Source organism: Cervus canadensis, chromosome 13, assembly GCF_019320065.1.
Source record: "Cervus canadensis isolate Bull #8, Minnesota chromosome 13, ASM1932006v1, whole genome shotgun sequence".
Classification (NCBI taxonomy): domain Eukaryota; kingdom Metazoa; phylum Chordata; class Mammalia; order Artiodactyla; family Cervidae; genus Cervus; species Cervus canadensis.
Window position 1 is genome coordinate 47,424,550 of NC_057398.1, and position 18,390 is coordinate 47,442,939.

General features: G+C 47.0%; 1 protein-coding gene and 1 long non-coding RNA gene across 2 annotated transcripts in view; both read left to right on the plus strand.

Moving 5' to 3' along the window:
* Positions 1 to 11,014, plus strand: part of KIF26B (kinesin family member 26B) — a 521,091-nt gene extending 510,077 nt beyond the window's left edge. The window contains exons 14-15 of the mRNA XM_043485805.1: positions 210 to 360; positions 3,960 to 11,014. Of these exons, the coding sequence (XP_043341740.1) occupies positions 210 to 360; positions 3,960 to 4,108 (300 nt within the window). The 3' untranslated portion in view covers positions 4,109 to 11,014. The remainder of the gene's footprint in view (positions 1 to 209; positions 361 to 3,959) is intronic.
* Positions 11,015 to 16,748: 5,734 nt separating this feature from the next.
* Positions 16,749 to 18,390, plus strand: part of LOC122452138 — a 62,149-nt gene continuing 60,507 nt past the window's right edge. Inside the window, exon 1 of the long non-coding RNA XR_006272593.1 lies at positions 16,749 to 17,322. This is a non-coding gene — a long non-coding RNA (uncharacterized LOC122452138). The remainder of the gene's footprint in view (positions 17,323 to 18,390) is intronic.

Consider the following 18,390-nt stretch of genomic DNA (forward strand, 5'->3'; position numbering starts at 1 on the left):
GGCCTTTCTGGCTCCAGCCTGGGACGCCAACCGCCTTCTAAATTTGAGATAAGTCTGTGATAGTCCTGTCCTGTGCGTGCGCATCAGAACTGAGCCCCCGCGCCCTCCTTGCACAGACTATAAGCAGAAGTATTCCTTTCCAGAAGAGGTTGCGTGGGCTGGATTGGAGCTGAAGGTCCCTGTTTCCTCCCCTCTTATCTGTGTCCTAGGAGGTCATGTGTTTTAACGCAAAACTGAAAATTCTGGAGCATCGCCAGCAGAGAATCGCGGAGGTCCGAGCCAAGTACGAATGGCTGATGAAGGAGCTGGAGACGACCAAACAGTATCTGATGCTAGACCCTAACAAGTGGCTCAGTGAATGTAAGGCCCATCACTATGACTCCTGGGTTCACCCACTAAACAGATCAGGCCGAGGGACACAGATACTGTCTGAACCCCACCCCTGCCCATCGGCTGGAGACAGCTTCCCTGAGCTCCATCCCACTCTCCTGGGAGCAGATGGGCAGGAGGGGGCAGTGGGGTGGTGACCATTGCTCTTGCCAGATTATTTCTTGTGTGTCTCAGTCCAGAGCACCTGAAAATGAGATATTTTTTTCTCCCCCTGCATGTGGTGGACGATCACCCAGACATGAAGGCTATATTACAAATCTGCTCCCAGGCCACAAAATCACATTGCATATCTAGCCTGAAATAGACAAGAATTTATAGAGCTCTTAATAGGGTAGAATGTACAATCCTAGAAAAGCCTCACAAAGAACCCAGAAAGCAAAAAAGGAAAAAAAAAAAAAAAACCTACATTTTTGAGTGAAAAGAATAACATTTGCAGTGTTATTTCCATTTAATAGAAAGCCCAGGATGACAGCGACCATCTAGTAACAATTCAGAACAATTTTGCTCTCTTTGAAAGATGGATTCAATTGTCTCTTATTTATTTGTTCCTAACCATTCCATTTACCACAAAATAAAGCTCAGATCTGGTCCCAATTGTTTCAATGATATGGGGCCCAATGCTGGACAACTTAGCCTCTCGAATAAAATGTGTTACTTCCACTAGAATTCCTTTCCCTCCTTTCTTTTTCCGAACTCACCAGCTTTTCCCTGTGCCTCCCTCTCTTCATGACTGACCCCTGAAGGTCACAGCACCTCTTCCCAGCATTCCCAGGTCAGTGCAGGGAGCATGACAGGTCGAGACTGGAGCTGAGGTTTAAGAAAAATACTGGGTGAAATGATCCTGAGCAAAGAGGAAAGGACAGAATTTGCCAGCCTCCTAGCTGTGCCTGCCACTTTCACAGCATGTCTTCAGGTGGCTTCCTTTCCATAACGATGCAGTAATAACATCACCCTTGAGTACCTCATCGGTTCATGTGCAGATCAAACAAACCAATAGGAGGACAGGACACTGGGGCCAGTTATCATGATGCATCTTATCATGTTGCATTATATCACATGTGGTGTCAGCCACAGTCATGCAGAGCCGCTCTGGGTGTGGCTGTGAGACCTCGGGTAAGAGGCTTAACCTCTCTGAGCCTTGATTTCCTTAACCATCAGATGGGAAACATAATGGTCTGCCCATCTCATAGAGTTGTTGGGAGAGTGAATGAGCTACTGTCGGTCAAGTGCTACTACACGGCCTGCCTGTGATGAAAGCTCAGTATCTAGTAGTAATTAGTGTTTGTATTATCAGAGTTAATGAAAATAGCCGTTCTCAAAGGGCTGAGGAATTTGATTTCCTCAGTGCCTGGTTGCTTGATGCACCAGGGGGGGGCCCTTGTTAGAAATCCTGACAGAGACACGAACTCCTGCTCTCCAGGGTATTTCCCTCTAAGCTGTATTGGGGCAGACAAGACACAAACAAGGACATTAGCTGAAGTCTGGCCACGGCATAAACCTGGAGCCTAATGCTGGTCTCTCCCACCTGTACACACCCTTTTCCTTCTTCCATGAATCCTCTGGCACTTCAGAATCCCAGGGGCACCCATTCAACAGCTCCTCTTCTTCCTTTTTTATCCTTTCATTAACATTTTTGAGAGCTGTTTATGCCTGAGGCAGCCTTGACAATTGTCTTCATCTTACAAAGTCACACTTTTCCCAGGAAGTGAGCTGCTTAAACATTGGTACAAATGTAGATGCTTCCAGGAAACAATTGCTTCCTTCTTGCCTTTGTTCATGTCAGGAATCAGTGATTTTTTTTATGCTGAGAAAGGTAATGAACAGAAGGCCACATGAAAGGAGAAGCACAGAGATTGGCCCTTCAAGATGAATTAAAATCAAGAATGACCAAAAAAAAAAAAAAAAAAATCAATGAGGCTGTATGCTGACTATTCCCTGGATAATAGGCAGGGTGTTGGCATAGAAATATATGTGCTGGGATCCTTTTTTTTTTCAAATTTCCTAATTCTGATGCCACTTTCAAGATGATCCAATAACATAGCCTGATGTGGCTATGGTGTGGGGAGGGTTTTTTTTACTTTAGACTGGTATTCAGGAGCCTCCACCTTATTCTGAGCCCCTGTCCTTATTAACTATGTAACCCTGAACAGGACACATCCCTTCTCTGAGCTCTGTTAACTCCCCTACAAAAGAAGTTAGCCCTGATTTCCACCCCAGGTTTTCTGATAGCTCGTTACAGTTCTCAAACCACATTCACATTCATCGTTTCTTTTTGGTTCTACTCTCCATAGCAACTCTAGTTAGGAAAGTAGGCAGACTAGGGATGACTCGCGTGTAACTTCCAAGGACCCTGTGCCAGCAAAGGTTAGGTGTGGCCTTCTTAGGAGTCAAGTGCAGGTCTACTGCCTTGGATTGCAGGGTCACCCCACTGTCCTGGCTGCTGTCCATGCCTGTCCTCCCCATGCTGGACACTCTGCAGCAGCTCACCGCCCTACCCGTCACAGCTGGACCAACTAGTGGCCAGTGGTGCAGGAGAGGTGGCCTCAGATAATTGCCCTTGAGGAACTGAAGGAAATAGACTTTTAACTCTGTTCAGGTCTGAACTTTAGGGACAGAATCTGGGTCCTAAATCTTGCTTGTCTTCTGAGCAAAGAATTGTAATTATTATTATTTTTCATCAAAGTATAGTTGATTTACAATGTGCTAATTTCTGCAGTACAGCAAGATAATTCAGTTGCATGCACACACACACACATATATATACATTTATATAAATATATATATATATACATTTTCATCTTTTTTCCATATGGCTTATCACAAGATATTGAATAGAATTCCCTGTGCTATACAGTAGGATCTTGCTGTTTATTCATCCTATATATAATACTTTGTATCTGCTAATCCCAAACTCCCAGTTCCCTCCCTCACCTCCCTGCCCCTAAGCAAATACAAGTCTGTTCTTTGTGAGTCTAAGAATCTAGTTATTAACATGTGCGTGCATGCTAAGTTGTTCGACTCTTTGCGGCCCTATGGACAGTAGCCTGTTAGGTGCCTCTGTCCATGGGGATTCTCCAGGCAAGAATGCTGGAGTGGGTTGCCATGCCCACCTCCACCGGATCTTCCCCACCCAGGGATTGAACCCTCATCTCTAATGTCTCCTGCATTGCAGGTGGGCTGTTTACCACCGAGGAACCACAGGGTTCAGATCCCTGGATGGGGAAGATCCCCTGGAGAAGGAACCGGCAACCCACTTCAGTATTCTTGCCTGGAAAATTCCATGGACAGAGAAGCCTGGAGTAGCAAAAAGTCGGATAAGACTGAAGCAACTTAGCACACACAGAGAGCCTCAATTAAATGTCGGGGGTCTAGTGTTAACATTAGAACGGAGGGCCCCAGTACAGTTGCAAGTAGCAAAGGGTTCTGTTCCTGACTTGAGAGCTGCGGAGGGTCGAGGGCACATCGGTGCTAAGACCTCCAGGCGCAGGCGCAGCAGCCTCGGGGCCGAGCTGTCCGGTCTCCCTTCCCTGCAGGCGGCGCGTCCCCATCGGGCTTCTCCTTCTTTGCAGTTGACTTGGAGCAGGTTCTGGAGCTGGATTCCCTGGAGTACCTGGAAGCGCTGGAGTGCGTGACGGAGCGCCTGGAGAGCCGCGTCAACTTCTGCAAGGCGCACCTCATGATGATCACCTGCTTTGACATCACCTCCCGGCGCCGCTGATGGGAGCCGCCGCCCGGCCCGGCCCTCACTCCCGAGCCGCAGGCAGCTGCGCTGGGCCAGCCCTCAGGGCCGGCGCCGCTCAGAGACCACAGAAGGAGGACGAAGGTTGGAGGCAAGTCTGGAGTGAGCGTGGAGCGGAAGGCGAGTTTTTCTTTTGTTTTCTGTAGGGACGGTGCAGACACCAGACACGCAGGAGAGGAGCGAATGATGGGAAGCCCAAGGGACGTGGAAGCCCCCGTGAGACTGAAAAAGCACTTTGAGGAACTTTGAAGAACTTGTTTGTACATAAGAACTGCTGGCAAAAGAGACCGCCCTCTTCTCCTGGTTTGTGAGAAAAGGGGAGAGTGGACGTGGGATTGTTGTGGAAAGCTAAAACAAAACAACAACAGGTTTCCCCGAATGACTGATTAAGTGCCTTGCAAATCTTTGTTATTATCCAAACGTTTATGTTCATACTTTCTTGTGTACAGATGGTGCTAGTCAAGATGAAAACAACAACATGAACAAAAAAGAAAAATCAAACACATTTTTGCAATGTATTTACAGCTCGTTTTCTCTTGGTGTTTTAGCCTATTTCTGACTTGCTATTTCTAAGTAAGTTGTGTTTGTAGCGCTCTTTCCTAATCAGTATTGCATATGAATAAATGTTAACTGTCTGCTATGGTTCTGCTGGGAAGGCCACACAAACAAAAGCTAGAGACTTCTGGGCCCAAGCCAGTGTGTTTCCAGGGATGGTTGGAACTGCAGGTGATGCTCATTGCCACCTCCCACCAGTGGCAGGGTCAGAGGGCAGACTTGGAGGTCGATTATGGAGCAGGTGCACGTGAGCTTGAGAGAAATGGGTGCGTCTTCAGGGGGAAAGGAGCCTCTATGACCCTGGCCCTCCTTACCCTTTGAGTGGGATGTTTGTGCCGAATAGTTTTCCCTCCAAGTCCTGAGTCATGTCAGTTCAATTCAGTTACTCAGTCATATCTGACTTTTTACATGTACTGAGGCACGTAAGACTGGTTCCTTTACCCATGAAGCTGGGGTCCTCAGCAACATTTTTCATATTTTTATTCCAAAGATTCTGGATCTAAAGAACACTTGAACCAGTTCAACAGAGCCATATTTTTTTGTTCCCCAGTTTTGCAGATTTATTAGAGCAGAGGATTTTTCCCAGTCTGGAGACCTTCTTGGACTTGTAGATGCTCAGAGACCGAAGTAGTATTAGTCCAGAACAAGGAGTGGGGGGGGGGGGAGCGGGTTACACAACTTTTCTATTGTCCAGAGTGCTGTTTAATGCAAGAAGTTCCAGTCCTTTTGAACCAAAGCCTCCATCCCAAGAAAGGACCAGGTCTGTCTGCTCAACCTTGACACCTGAAGGCAGAGAAAGGTTTTCGGTCATACATCACATACCTGTGGGGCCCAGGGTTTCATGCATGTGGGTATACAAGGCTTGACCCCAGGAACTTTGGACTTTATTCTCAAACTGAGATGTTCATCTCTGCCACAATTCCCTTAGGGATTAGTATACCCATTTTAGTGATGGAAACCCAAAGCATAGAGTGCTCCAGGGATTATCTAATAATAGCTGTGCAACAGCAGGGTGTTTACCTACCTTCCAGTCAGGGCCTTCTCCCAGGCCCTTCTAGCCAGGCCATTGATAGAGGTGCCCAGGATTTTCCAGAGTACTGTTCTTTTTGACCTCAAATGCAGCATAACTTCATGAATTTATTTCCAGGCGAGGCAGTCCTGGCTAACCGACTCCTCAGCCCCAACTGCTCCCCAAGGAAAAAGAACAATTGCATTTCTTTTTCAGTGCTCCTTTGTACACATGCAGCCCAGCATAGCTGGCTAAACAACTGGCAAAGCTCAGTTGAACTCAGTAAGTGGGAACCGAAGTCTTATGAGCTTCATAGTGCAGCCCTTTACTGGTCAGAACAGGGCACAGACAACCCCCTAGACTAGGAGCCAGCTTCTCTCTGGCTTTATGTTCAATTCAAACTCACTCCTATGGCACTGTGTACACAGAAGCTGTGCTCCATCTGATAGCCAACACGGGCTAAAATATAGTGAAATGTTACTGCAGAATGGATGGTCTCCCCCTCCAGTTTTAACAAGTCACCTTGGGAGAGGCAGGCCTCCCCCACCCTAACCCCATTCTGCAGGGCAGCCCCATGGTTCTGGGGCTGGGTATGCTCTCGTCTCTGCACTTCCGTAAATGAATTTGTTAAAGAGCAGCCTAATGGAAGTGTCTGGACCCCAAGAGATGTCAGTCTGTTGAATTTGTTTGGGTTTTCCACTCGGCATCCCTTTGGTTGCTGGCTTGAAATATACCATCATTTCATGGAAAGCCTTTGATTGAAGGACTGTCAAAGGTATCTTTCTCTTTGTTGGAAACATACACACTTGATTAGTAATCAATGTCCTTAGCTTTTGCCCTGGCCGTATCTTCCCCACAGGTTACTTCACTGAGCTGAGTTCCTTAACAGGCCATCATGGGGCCCTTGTGCCTTTCCTGAATGAGACTAAGTATAAATACCTACAGGAATTTCAAGTCTTGATCAGTGAAATCTTTCCTAGGGGTAATGGCCTTCAGTTTGCATCCTGCCTAAACCTGCTTTATATGTAACAATTTTGTGAGATAGCAAAGGGTTGAATAAAACCAAGAGCTCTCTTGACAAGTCAGATTGGGCTCTTAAAATGCCACACCACTGAACTTCTCACAGAACGCTGTTAGTCATGGTGTAGGAGAACAACTTGGCATGGAGGTTGTTCATTCTGACTTTTTCCTTTTTTTTTCTTTTCTGACCTAAGTCAGCTACAAACAACATACCAAGTGTTTATGAACTCTGTGAAGAAATCATGAATTTCATGCTATTGAGTGTTCCTGGTTCTATCAGTTGATTGTACAGCTGATCAGCTGTCATGAAGCAGTTCTAGTACCTGAAGAACAGCTTCATTCAATGACCAAATGTGAAATGGTCCAGGTCCCCTTGTGGTTTTTATGACAGTTAACTAGGAAGGCAAAGAGAATGTCAAAGAACCCATTATTCCATTTTATTATCCACAAATGAAAGGCCCAGAAAAATATTTACTTGAAATTAACATTTAGAAGCCTTCTTTGTCTGAAACTATCTTCCCTCTCCAAAGTTGAGCTCAGTGTGAGGTGGAAGCATTAGCACAAAACTCAGAGCCCAAAAGGGGAATAGCGACGTTGTTCCCTCGGAGTAAATCCATAGTGCATCTCATGATGGTGTTTCATGTTGCCACAGAGGATGGTGTTTCATGTTTGCTTTATCCTGGGCTTTCAAGCCCCACCTGAGAGCTGGAACCTTTGATCTTCTCATCCGTGAATTCCCCTCTCCATCATGGGGAAGCTGTCGCTAACTTTCATCTCTTCCAGACTTGAAATTGAAACACCCCATCTGTTGTTTTCTGTGCAGTGGCTATTCTGAAGCTGGGGAGTTTGAGATGCGGAGGCAGAGGTTGGTCCTGTGTTGACTCAGGTGGGGTGCATACAAGAGATCCCGAACTGGGGAGAGAAGAAAGCTGCGATAAAACGCTATGCAGCCCAGAGTGGGGAATTCAGCAGGCAGGAATCTGGCCATTTGTCATAAATTAGTCTTAAACTTGAAGTCTGTGTTCCTGGAAGGTGGCAGTGACTTCATTGTAGCCACAGAAACTATCCAGGGCTGTGGTTCAAATAGTCTGACACATACATACGTATCTTGTACTGGTTCTCAGATTTCTGTTCATTTTGAGCAAGAGGCCGTTTATGGGCTTCAGGTGCTGATCATGACTTTTGGTTACTCCGTCAGCCTTTATCACAGGTGTTACTATTCAAAAGCAGCTGTCTGACCTGGGTTTCTTGGGATGGAGGTAGAACCTGCAAGAGCCTGGGCTTTTGTTAAGCTCCCTCTCCACACAGTTGTGTCATTGGCCACCGCTGATGTGTAATCAGGGCTCCTGCCACGAATAACAATGTGATGAATGTGTCTAAATTCCCTGTGCCATAAAGGGTTTGGGCCGTCACAGACATTACTAAAGATGAGTTATTTCAAAATGGAAACCAGAAGAATTCATGAGTTTACTCATTGTGCTTTTCCTGCTGGAATATTAGCCCCACTCGTAGAGCGTGTATTAAAAGGTTTCCTCACTTTTAAAGGCAATGTATTTTAAACCCTGAAACCATGCCTGTAAGAAACATGTTGAAATCCCTGTTCTTGACAAGTTGATGCTGGATAAACCATCCATTGGCACTGGTCCTGGGGCCTGATTGCTGCCCCCACCCAGGCAATACTGCCCATCTTCCCTCATAGAGGACGCTCTTCAGCACTGGCACCCTGAGGCATGACTGCCTAAGGGAGGCCAGTGCAGCCCACTTTTCTGAGTGCCCAATGAAGCAAAACTGACACTCAGTTTCACTGAGACCAGCAAATGGTCTCAGTTTTTTGGGGGGTGGGGGGGTTAGTGGGAGGACAAGGTGGTAGAATATAGTGTTCCTTTGGATTCTAACCTCTCTTTCTCTTCCTCCAGCAAAGATCTGTCAACATTTCTGGGTAAAAACTCGCAAATTGTGTCACTTAGCAATCTTCCTGAAAAAATACATACCTGTTCCAAACTGTTCATTGTTTCCAGATAAAAGCATCATTCTAATCCAGGAGAGACTCATCGTCTCAAAAACAAACAAACAAACAAACTTTTTTTGCAAAATTTTAGAAGCTACTTATCACATCCCTAGACAAACACATTCTGCTTTTGGGTGGCCCCACTCAGAACCAGAGATGATGTCATAATATCAGAGACACAGTGGTGCTTGAGGTGGTATCAAGGCTTCAGTGCATATAATTAATATCCTCTAAATGCATTTCCCAGCATCTGTGTGTGTATTAGGGTGAGTCCTGAAGTGCGGGCCCATGCACATCTATTTTATATAGATAGAGAAATTACCTTCAAAATGAAAGAGGCTCACTGTTTTATTCCCCATACTGCTCATCAACACCCCACATTGTCATATTCACTTTATGAAGAAGTTACAATTTATTTGTAAACTCGGGCTGTTGTTTTGTAGCATTGCTCATGTTTTATATTATTTATACATCATGGTTGGAAATGCTATCCAAGTGCTGTGTATCAAAGTGTAAGTTTGGTGGATCTGCCTATGGCTATTTATTCACCTCATTAACAGAGACACAGGTACCAGGAAGGAAAGAGAAATCAATCAGGAGAACAGGGACTAGGCTCCAATCCTCAAAGTACAGGACTTAGTTCAAAATGTAGTTTGTTTCTATAGCAAGTAAGTAGCTGAAAGAGAAAAGATGCTTTCCCTTTGAACATGATGATAATGGACTTGGAAAGCAGCCTCCATGGGCCTTAGTGAGAGAGGATCCAGCCTCTTCGTGCTGGTCCCACACTAAATTTCTGAAAAGTGCAGACAGTATTAGGTTCCCACATTTCCCTGAGAAACCTCAGCACCCCCGGTATTCCTGAAGGGGGTTTGGAAAAGGAACCCAAAATTCCTTACCTTGGAGATACCTTGGAGATATATATATATATATAGTACATGTTCTTTTCTGGAGAAACCAAAGCACTTTAGTGAGTCTTAAAACCCATAATACTTAAGGCATCTTGTCCCCTCCCTGGATCCCCGAGAGGCTGGGAGGGACTGGGGGGGTCAGTAGTCTCATTTGAGAGGCAGCTAAACCTAGGAGAAAAAGCCTTGAGCTTGGGGTAAGGAAGCCGGTCTCCAGGTCTGGTTTCCTCACTCGCTATGCAACCTTGAGCAAGTCGCTTCACTTTGCTGGGCCTGTGGCTCGCCGATGGAAGATCGGGGGTTATATTAGCTGCCCTTCTGGGATAGTGTAAAGAGAAAGGTATGGGAAGTGCTTTGAAGAGATGAAAGCTCTGTATTGGAGCTGGGGGTAATCATTTTAGATGAAGAAACTGAAGTCAATAGCCAATGACTGGCCCAAGTTCACAGAGTAGTTTTATAGCAGAACTGGGATCTGAGTCCGGCCTCTTGGACTCTGCCCACAAAGGTGCTGTTGTACCAGGTGTGTGATATGTGGACACCCACCACACCGAGGGACTGACGTGTGTGTGTGCACGGGGGCGTATACGGATGCATGTGTACAGAGGGTATGTGACATGGTGGAAGAACATAGGACAGAAAACCTGAGTTCGAACTCCAGTTTTGACCATAGTCCTATGGCCTTGGATATATAACCCAACTTTTCTGGAACACAGTTTTCTAATCTGTAAAATGAAGACAGTGTGCTAAATGATCTTTGTGGTTCCTTCAGCTCTAGTCATGTATGTATGTGTATATAAATATGCTAATCTGTAGAAATGGGCCAGTGTGAAGATTGGAGACAAGACCTGCCCAAGTGCATTTATTGTGTCAGAAACAGCAAATTCATAAACAAATTCATAAAATCTTTTTTTAAATTCAATGGTGGTATTTAATGTCATTGTGTTAAATTCACTATTTGGATAAAACATTGGTGCCATTTAAAAAATGAAGTTCTTAGCTTACAAGTGTTTGCTGTTAAAAACTTTTAATAAAATTTGTTAAAAGCCAGAAATTCAACTATTCTGTACTTGGGTAGGTCCCAGCAGCCTATTCGCAAACAGGCTGTTTTTGTGTACGGGCCTTCACATAGTGATAAAAGAGTTAACTGTTGGCTTGATCTTGATAAAATGTGAGCAGGCTACCTAGAGAACAGTCTGGAAATGAAAGTTCTCAAAAACTGGTGACATGATTTCATTAAGCTGTGTGCCATTTCCAGTGTGAAGACATTGTTTGCTGGCTAACGATCTCTGACTTTTTGTGGCATATGAGGTGTAAAATGTTGTCGAAAAAGAATCTGGTGTTTAAAAAGAATCAACCTATGGTGGCATTAAATGTTCACTTTTCTCCTACTCAGAGTCATGAATTCCTCTCTCCAGTTTATCCTTCTGAACAGAGGAGGGAACAATTCAAGGTCCGGGGCAAGGGCATCTCACTAGAGCAACACCTTGGCTGAGGACTTCTTCCCAGGCCTCAGGGCCTCCCTAGGATGAGGCCTGTCTCCTTTCACTATGGGGCTGGCCCCCAACAAGTTCAGAAGCTCAGGCAGGGGTGCGTGGATGTGGGGCTGAGTCCTGCGTCCCTGAAAGTCCACAGGTTGGTGATCATACATGAAACGTGTCAAGAAGTTAGGTGTTGATGTGGTGATGGCTTTGTTGGCTTAGGGACTCCCTCTCAGTCCAGTGCCTCTGGGGCTGGTACAGAATAGAGGCCTTGACAGTCATGAAGATTGCTTGGGCCTGGATACACAGCCCCTTGTCACAACTGTGCTGGTCTCACCTGTAACTGGGTATACTCAGGTAAGAAAGCAGGAACAGGTCAGAAACTGGAAGAAGGCCTCTTAGGTGTCCCCCATCCTCAAGAACAGTCTGGTGCCTTCCACTGAAGGTATTCCTCTGGGCGGCATGAGACACTTCTCAATGGTGGTACCTCATTCATCCAATGAATGAGTGCTCCGTAGTCTGAGAGAGAGGGCAGCAACCACTCCTAGCAAAACACACTCATTGTCCCTACCATGGCATGCTCTGAATTCATGTCTCCTCTACTGAGCCAGCCTGGACACACACAGCTCCCATCCACCCCCTACTCTTATCTCATGGGCTCACTTTGGGCCACTGTAGCAGAAGTCATAAGTTCTTAAGAAGCCTGGAGCCATAAGAGTTTTCTAGACAAAATGCCTTCAATAGAAGAGCTGGTGGAAGGGATACCTAGCCCTGGCCATCCCCTGGGAGTGGAGAAACCATAAAGACAGCACCTAGAACTGCTTCTAACCCCTCACTCTTCCCCCAAGGGAGGACTACCAAATATGTGATCTTACTTGTTGTTTAGTCACTAAGTCAGGTCCAACTCTTTCATGACCCCATGGACCGCACCCACCAGGCTCCTCTGTCCATGGAATTTCCCAGGCAGGGATACTAGAGTGGGTGGCCATATCCTACTCCAGAGGATCTTCCCAAAACCCAGAGATTGAACCTGCCATCTCTGGCATTGGCAGGTGGATTCTTTACCACTGAACCACCAGGGAAGTCCATGATCTTACTTGGATTTGTCTCCTAAACCATTAAGCTCTCCAAATTGCTATTAACATAACTGTTATGTTTTTCATCCTTTCCATCCTGTCTTTTGGTGTCAGGACATAATGATTCTGTCTATCATGGGACCGTGGCACACTCCTGCAGGCACACTCCTGCAGACACGGGGACTAGAAGGACATAAAAACCAAAGCAAGGTGACACCGCCTTCCAGCAGGAGCAGACCAGGCCATTCCTACATCTGCGTGGAGAAAATGCTGCCCTGTCTCACTTAGGGCCTACTGCAATGTCTGATCTTCCAGTTGAAGGTTTTGTTTCCAGAAAACCTTTATAAACATACAGAGCACTTGAATGTAAACACATTGGCCTGTCAGTGGCCAGTGCACCCAGCACCAATGGGTGTCTCTTGTTCTGCAATATCCCCAGGGTCTAGAACAGAGTCTTGAATGTGGTACTCAAACAATACTAGTTGAATGCATGAGTGAATGAATGAAAGGATCACCTTTGGAAGAAGAAGAGGGAACAGAAAAATCCTGGGCAGAAGTGTGTGGAAATGTCAGACTTGTTTAACAAAAGAACCAAAGGTCTGCAAACGCCCCTTTGGGCATGAAGTCCGTAATTACAATCGGCACCAGGCCCACACCAGGCAAACTGGAGCCCTTGCTTATCAGGCACACAGCCTTGATTTCCCCACCACTGAGCCGTCTTGGCCTTCAGGCTTCCTAGAGATAGAAGAGTAGCATTCAAGCACATAGATGCCTTCTCGCCATTTACGAAGTAACCATGGAACAAATCTTCAGTGAGTGCCTGCTTTGTCTCAGACACTGCTGGGGCTGAAAACAAAATAGACTCCAGCCTCCAAGAACTCAGAAAGTTGGCAATACCAGCTGGCAAACAGAAACCCCATTATAAACAGGCAAACACAGTTCCCCTCAAGGTAGGGTGACGGTTTCTCCTGCCAACCCCCACTACATGCCCCTTTTCATCTATTTGGAGCCTTAGGCCAGACCTCACCTCCAAAAGAATCTTCTTGGGCCCAAGATTGGGAGGACAAGGAGGGGGCAAGGAGGGAGAGAAGAAAAGTATGGATCACCCTGCAAGTCACCTTATTTCTGCTATGGAAGTTCACTCCCCATGGGGTCCCAGGCTGGCCCAGCCCTAAACCTGTCTGCTGAGGCTTGTCATCCTCAGGGCTGCTCAGCTGAGTCCTCCAGCCTTTGTTCGGAAGCCTTCTCCCTGCAATTACCAAGAGACTGAAAAGAATCCAGGAGGCTGAGGGTTTTAGGAGTGAGGGGTAGATTGTACCCCCAAGCCAACATGGCCTCTCCATCTGGGGAAGTGACCTGGAGGTCACCCGAGGAAGTTGCTCTGGGAGCTCCCAGCTTCTGTGCTGGGTAAATAGTGTGTTGTCCACTTATTTTTTGAGTTGCTTCCCTGGTGGCTCAGATGGTAAAGAATCTGCTTGTAGTACCAGAGACCTGGGTTCGATACCTGGGTCAGGAAGATCCCCTGGAGAAGGAAATGGCAACCCAGTCCAGTATTCTTGCCTGGAAAATTCCATGGATGGAGGAGCCTGGCGGGCTACAGTTCATGGGGTCACAAAGAATCCAACATGACTGAGCGACTTCACTCTCTCTCCCGCTTATTTTTTTTGTAATTGTTAAATTGCCCTCGATCTACCCATCTTTGGGCACCTTCCTTCCATAGCAGTCCCAGGTCCAGATGTATATGTTACATTGTCTTGTGTGTGCTCAGAAGAAAAACTCAAAGGTTTTCTGCCAAACCAGAGCTCCATCCACAAACCCCAAGTTCCCTGAAGAGCCAGCAAGAAAAAGGCTTAAAAAAACAAACAAACAAATGAAAAAACTAGGATTTTGAAAAGCTGGAAATAGAAAATAAAAATTATCTTTAATCTCACTTCAGAGAACCACTGTGATAGTAGACACACAAAAACACCTGTACAAACACTGGATAATCACAGACTTAACCCTTTTTCAAAATTTGCTTTCCTCCCCTGTAATAGTCTTACCCTGTAGCTCAAACAGTAAAGAATCTGCCTGTGATGCAGGAGACCTGGGTTCAATCCCTGGGTCGGGAAGATCCTCTGGAGAAGGGAATGGCAATCCATACCAGTATTCTTGCCTGGAGAATCCATGAACAGAGGAAACTGGTGGGCTAGAGTCCATGGTGTCGCAGAGTCAGACACGACCAAGTGACTAACACTGCTACCACTAATAATCCTACCATGTACATTTATTTCCCCAGTCAAGAACATGTGTTCTTACAACTAATGTTTAATGGCTCCAGAATATTCCATCGGGTGGATTGACCATCATTTCGGTAGTATAGTTCCTTGCTATTGGACCTTAAAATTGTTTCCACTTTTTTTGGTATAAATTATGCTACAATAAACAGATTGAACATAAATCTCTTTTTTGCATCTCTGGCAAGTCTCTTAGGATAAATCCCTAGAAGTGATTCCCCTCAAAAGGAATCCAAGATTACAAGGCGTTTTATACACACACAGAGTGGCCGTGTTTTAAACCAACATTACAAGGGATTTTATACACATGGAGAGTGACTTGAACAACTTAAAACCCTCCTCCAATGGTCCCATTTACAGTCATCGTTTCCTCTATAAATTCCTATTTCATTGACCCACTTACTTGTTCACCCCACAAATATATATCAAGGAGTTCCAAAGTGGGATGCATTCTTGCTCTAAGATGCACCAAGTCATTAAACATTCCTTTGTATCTAATGGAAGATGTGTATCTGCCTCTATATTAGGCTCTGGAGGTGTAGCAGAGACAAAACTTTACTCCAACCTTCTTAGGTCTTCTGCTGTACCTTAGAATTAAATTGACACAAGACAGATTTACATAAGAAACACATACATATTTATTTAATATAAGCTTTAAGTGCCACTAGAGCCTTCATATTAAAAAAAAAAAAATGAAGACCCAAAGAAGTGGCAAAGCCTAAATGCTTTTAAACTCAGCTGAAGAGAGGCAGCTGTGGAAACGGAACTAAAATATGTGGGGAGGCTAAAGGAAGATGAGTTATTTTAACAAGGCTCTTGGTGCAGAGTTCTCTCAGCCTTGACTCCCCTTCCCTGATGATAAGAACGTTTCTCTTCTCCCTCGTACTGGGAGGGCATCTTTCATAGGGGAGTTATATCTCCTGTTTTCAGGAAGAAAAGGGGGAGATCAGAACATACTTCTTATATCTGTGGTTTTTCAAGTGCCTTTAGCTCAAAATAACCCTCATGCTAAACTGGCATGTTGTGGGTGGCAGGTTCTTCAACTTTTCCAAGCGCAGCTCTTTCTATGACCCATAGTGTCTAGCACAGTGCTAGGCACACAAGTGTTAGCATACAGAGGGTTTGGGTTATCGCTCTCAGAAAGGAACTTTATTATACATTATAAACATACACGTTTTGGGAATACTTCCCTGAGAATTCTGACATGTGTCTTCACTCCTAGCCAATAAGTCACAAACCTGTGTGCTAGTTTGAAAACAGCATTCTGCACTCAATTTTGAGGGGATCAAGGGAGATCTTTGGGTTCAGATTCCTTGTCTGTGTAGAAGTGAATGTGTGGCCGAGGTCCCTCGGGCTGGTTCTGACAATAAAAAGGAGACGCTGTATGCAGAAGGATGTCAGAATCTGCTAATGCTCACCGAAGTAAGATAGTAGAGTGCCAGGCATTTAATAATTAGAATAAAGACCCTTCAGACATGCTTTCACTTCTCCCACGGGCTGTGCCTGTCATCCCGTGGCCTCATTCAGCACTGGTCCATTCGTTTATAACCCTCAGGGGCCTCCTCCTGCTGGACGTAGATGGGCTGTCAGTCCCCCACTCCCCAAAGTCTGCTCCCAGGGTTGGGATGACTGATGAAGGCCCAGGTGGTGGGATTCTGCTGCACGTGTAACTTTTCTTGGACCCAGGTTCATAGCATCCTGTAACCCTGCCTGCTCCTCGTCCTCAGTCACTCCGAGGAGAACCCCGTTAGAGGGGTGCAGGCAGCTGCTCCAGTGGGCATAGCTGCCAGCTCTTCCCCGAAAGATAGGGACACAGGATCAAGTGGAACCTCAGACCCAAGGCCTCGCTCCAAACGCCTTGCTGGATGCAGGTACACCCTCCCCGCCCCCCACCAAGGATGGTTCAGTTTGTTTCTCAAGCCGACCACATGTCTTCAATCTCTCTAATATTACTAGGAAAAACAATTTCAAAATGCCTTAGCTATATAATTCACGAGCCCCCTGGTTTGATTCAGGTGATGAGGTTTAAACTGATTACTGTGCTGTGTGGCTCTGAGTCCTTCACGCGCTGGCTAGCCATTCTTGGCGGATGGTTCCAGACTTCGCTGCAGAAGCTGACTGACTACCCCTGAGGTGCTCCCTGCAGCTCCCGCGAACCCCTGTTCACAAAGAACGCTTTAATGTACCGGAGCCCGGGAGGGCACGGTCTGCAGGCGCCTCCCCGGGGCGGCCGGGCCACTCTGCGCACGCGCAGCCTTCTCTTGGCGGTCGGGGGGGAGTTGCCAGTTTCGCCTCGCCCGCTTCTCCTGCGGCCACCGCCCCCGGGGCGAGCCGAGGTGGTAATGGAGTCTTTGTCGAATACAAGTGAAAAATGAACAATTACGGCTTGAGTCCGCACTGTGCACGCACACGTGCCCGTCAGAGGAGGGGCAGCCAGACCCTGAACTAATGTGTGGCCGCCGGGGACTCCACCGCGGTTCACAGGCGTGATGGGCGCGCGGCGCCAGGGTCCCGGCTCAGCCGGGCGGAGGGCGGGTCGGGGCGGGGAAGAGTGACGCGATCCTCCGCGCCCGCCCGCAGTCTGCACGTGGACGCGGGGCTGCTGGGGGCCGGGACTGCGCTTCGCAGAGCACAACGATCCACCGTGTGCCTCGGCGCCCTCGGAGGTGCTGGTCACCCAGATCCCGTGGGACGGTGCAGCTGCCCTCGGCTTGAGCAACTTCAGCGCTGGGTTACCAAGACACACCAGCTTCAGGCTGCTGATCTTTCTGGAAAGTTTTTTAACTGTGGAGGAGAAAGGAAGCGTCTTAGTTTTAGAAGCTGGACCTGCCTCGAGGGCAAGGCAAAAAGGTGGAGGGGACTGGAGGTAAGAAAGGTTCAGAGACTGAGGGGAGATCAGTTTTACCTTCTCCTCAGCCTCTCTCAGCCCCCTAGGCCCTGCCTCCTGAGTTTCCTATTTTGGACACCTGAAAACCTGAACTGATTTTACCGCTTTCCCCCGCTCCGTCTCCCCGCCTTTGCCAACTGTTTTCACCTGGTGGCTGTATCAGGGGCGGCAGGGGTAGACAATAATGTCATCATCCCCGTCCTTCTCCACTTCACTCAGCTGTGTGCTGAGTGGCTTCAGTCATGTCCGACTCTGTGCGATCCCATGGACTGTAGCTCACTAGGCTCCTCTCCCGTGGGAGTCTCCAGGCAAAGATACTGGAGTGGGTTGCCATTTCCTCCTCCGGTGATCTTCCCAACCAAGGGATTGAACTTGTGGCTCTTGTGTCTCCAACATTGGCAGGTTTTTTTTAATCATTCGCGCCACCTGGGAAACCCACTTCACTCAGCATCAGGTGCTTTTTTTTTAATAGACAAGGAAGACCGTGCTATAAAAGGCCAAAACGAGCGCCTTAGACGCGCTACGCCAAGCCTGGAGAAGGGAGTGACTTGAACCCTCAGGCTTCTCGCACTTTGCATGAGGTCACCTGGTTTGTCCAGTCTCCCTCTGGCTGCGCCCCAGCAGATAATTGGGGACTTTTCGGTTCAGGAGTTCTTGGCAGGGAAGGAGCCTTCTCCTTGTCCCTGATGGAGCGTTTCAGTTCACTCAGGCACAGACAGGCGGAGGGGCTTTGCTCCACGATACACCTCCCTGTAGCCTCCTGAGCCATCTCAGGCTGCAGGCCGGTGGCAGCCCCTCTTACCGGCCCCAGCTCATGATTTAAGCATGGTTCAACCCCTGCGTACTCTTGTGTGACCCACAGCAGTGAACAGACATCTTTTTTCCGTATGTACACACACCCTATTGGTTCTGTTTCTCTGGAGAACCCTGACTAATACAGGCTGCCTCCCACCATGACTGTGGAACTCCTTTCTCTCTAATCAGAGCTCCCTTTGGGAGAGCTCAATAAGAAAAAAGAAAAACCCTCATTAGGACTGTCCACAGGAG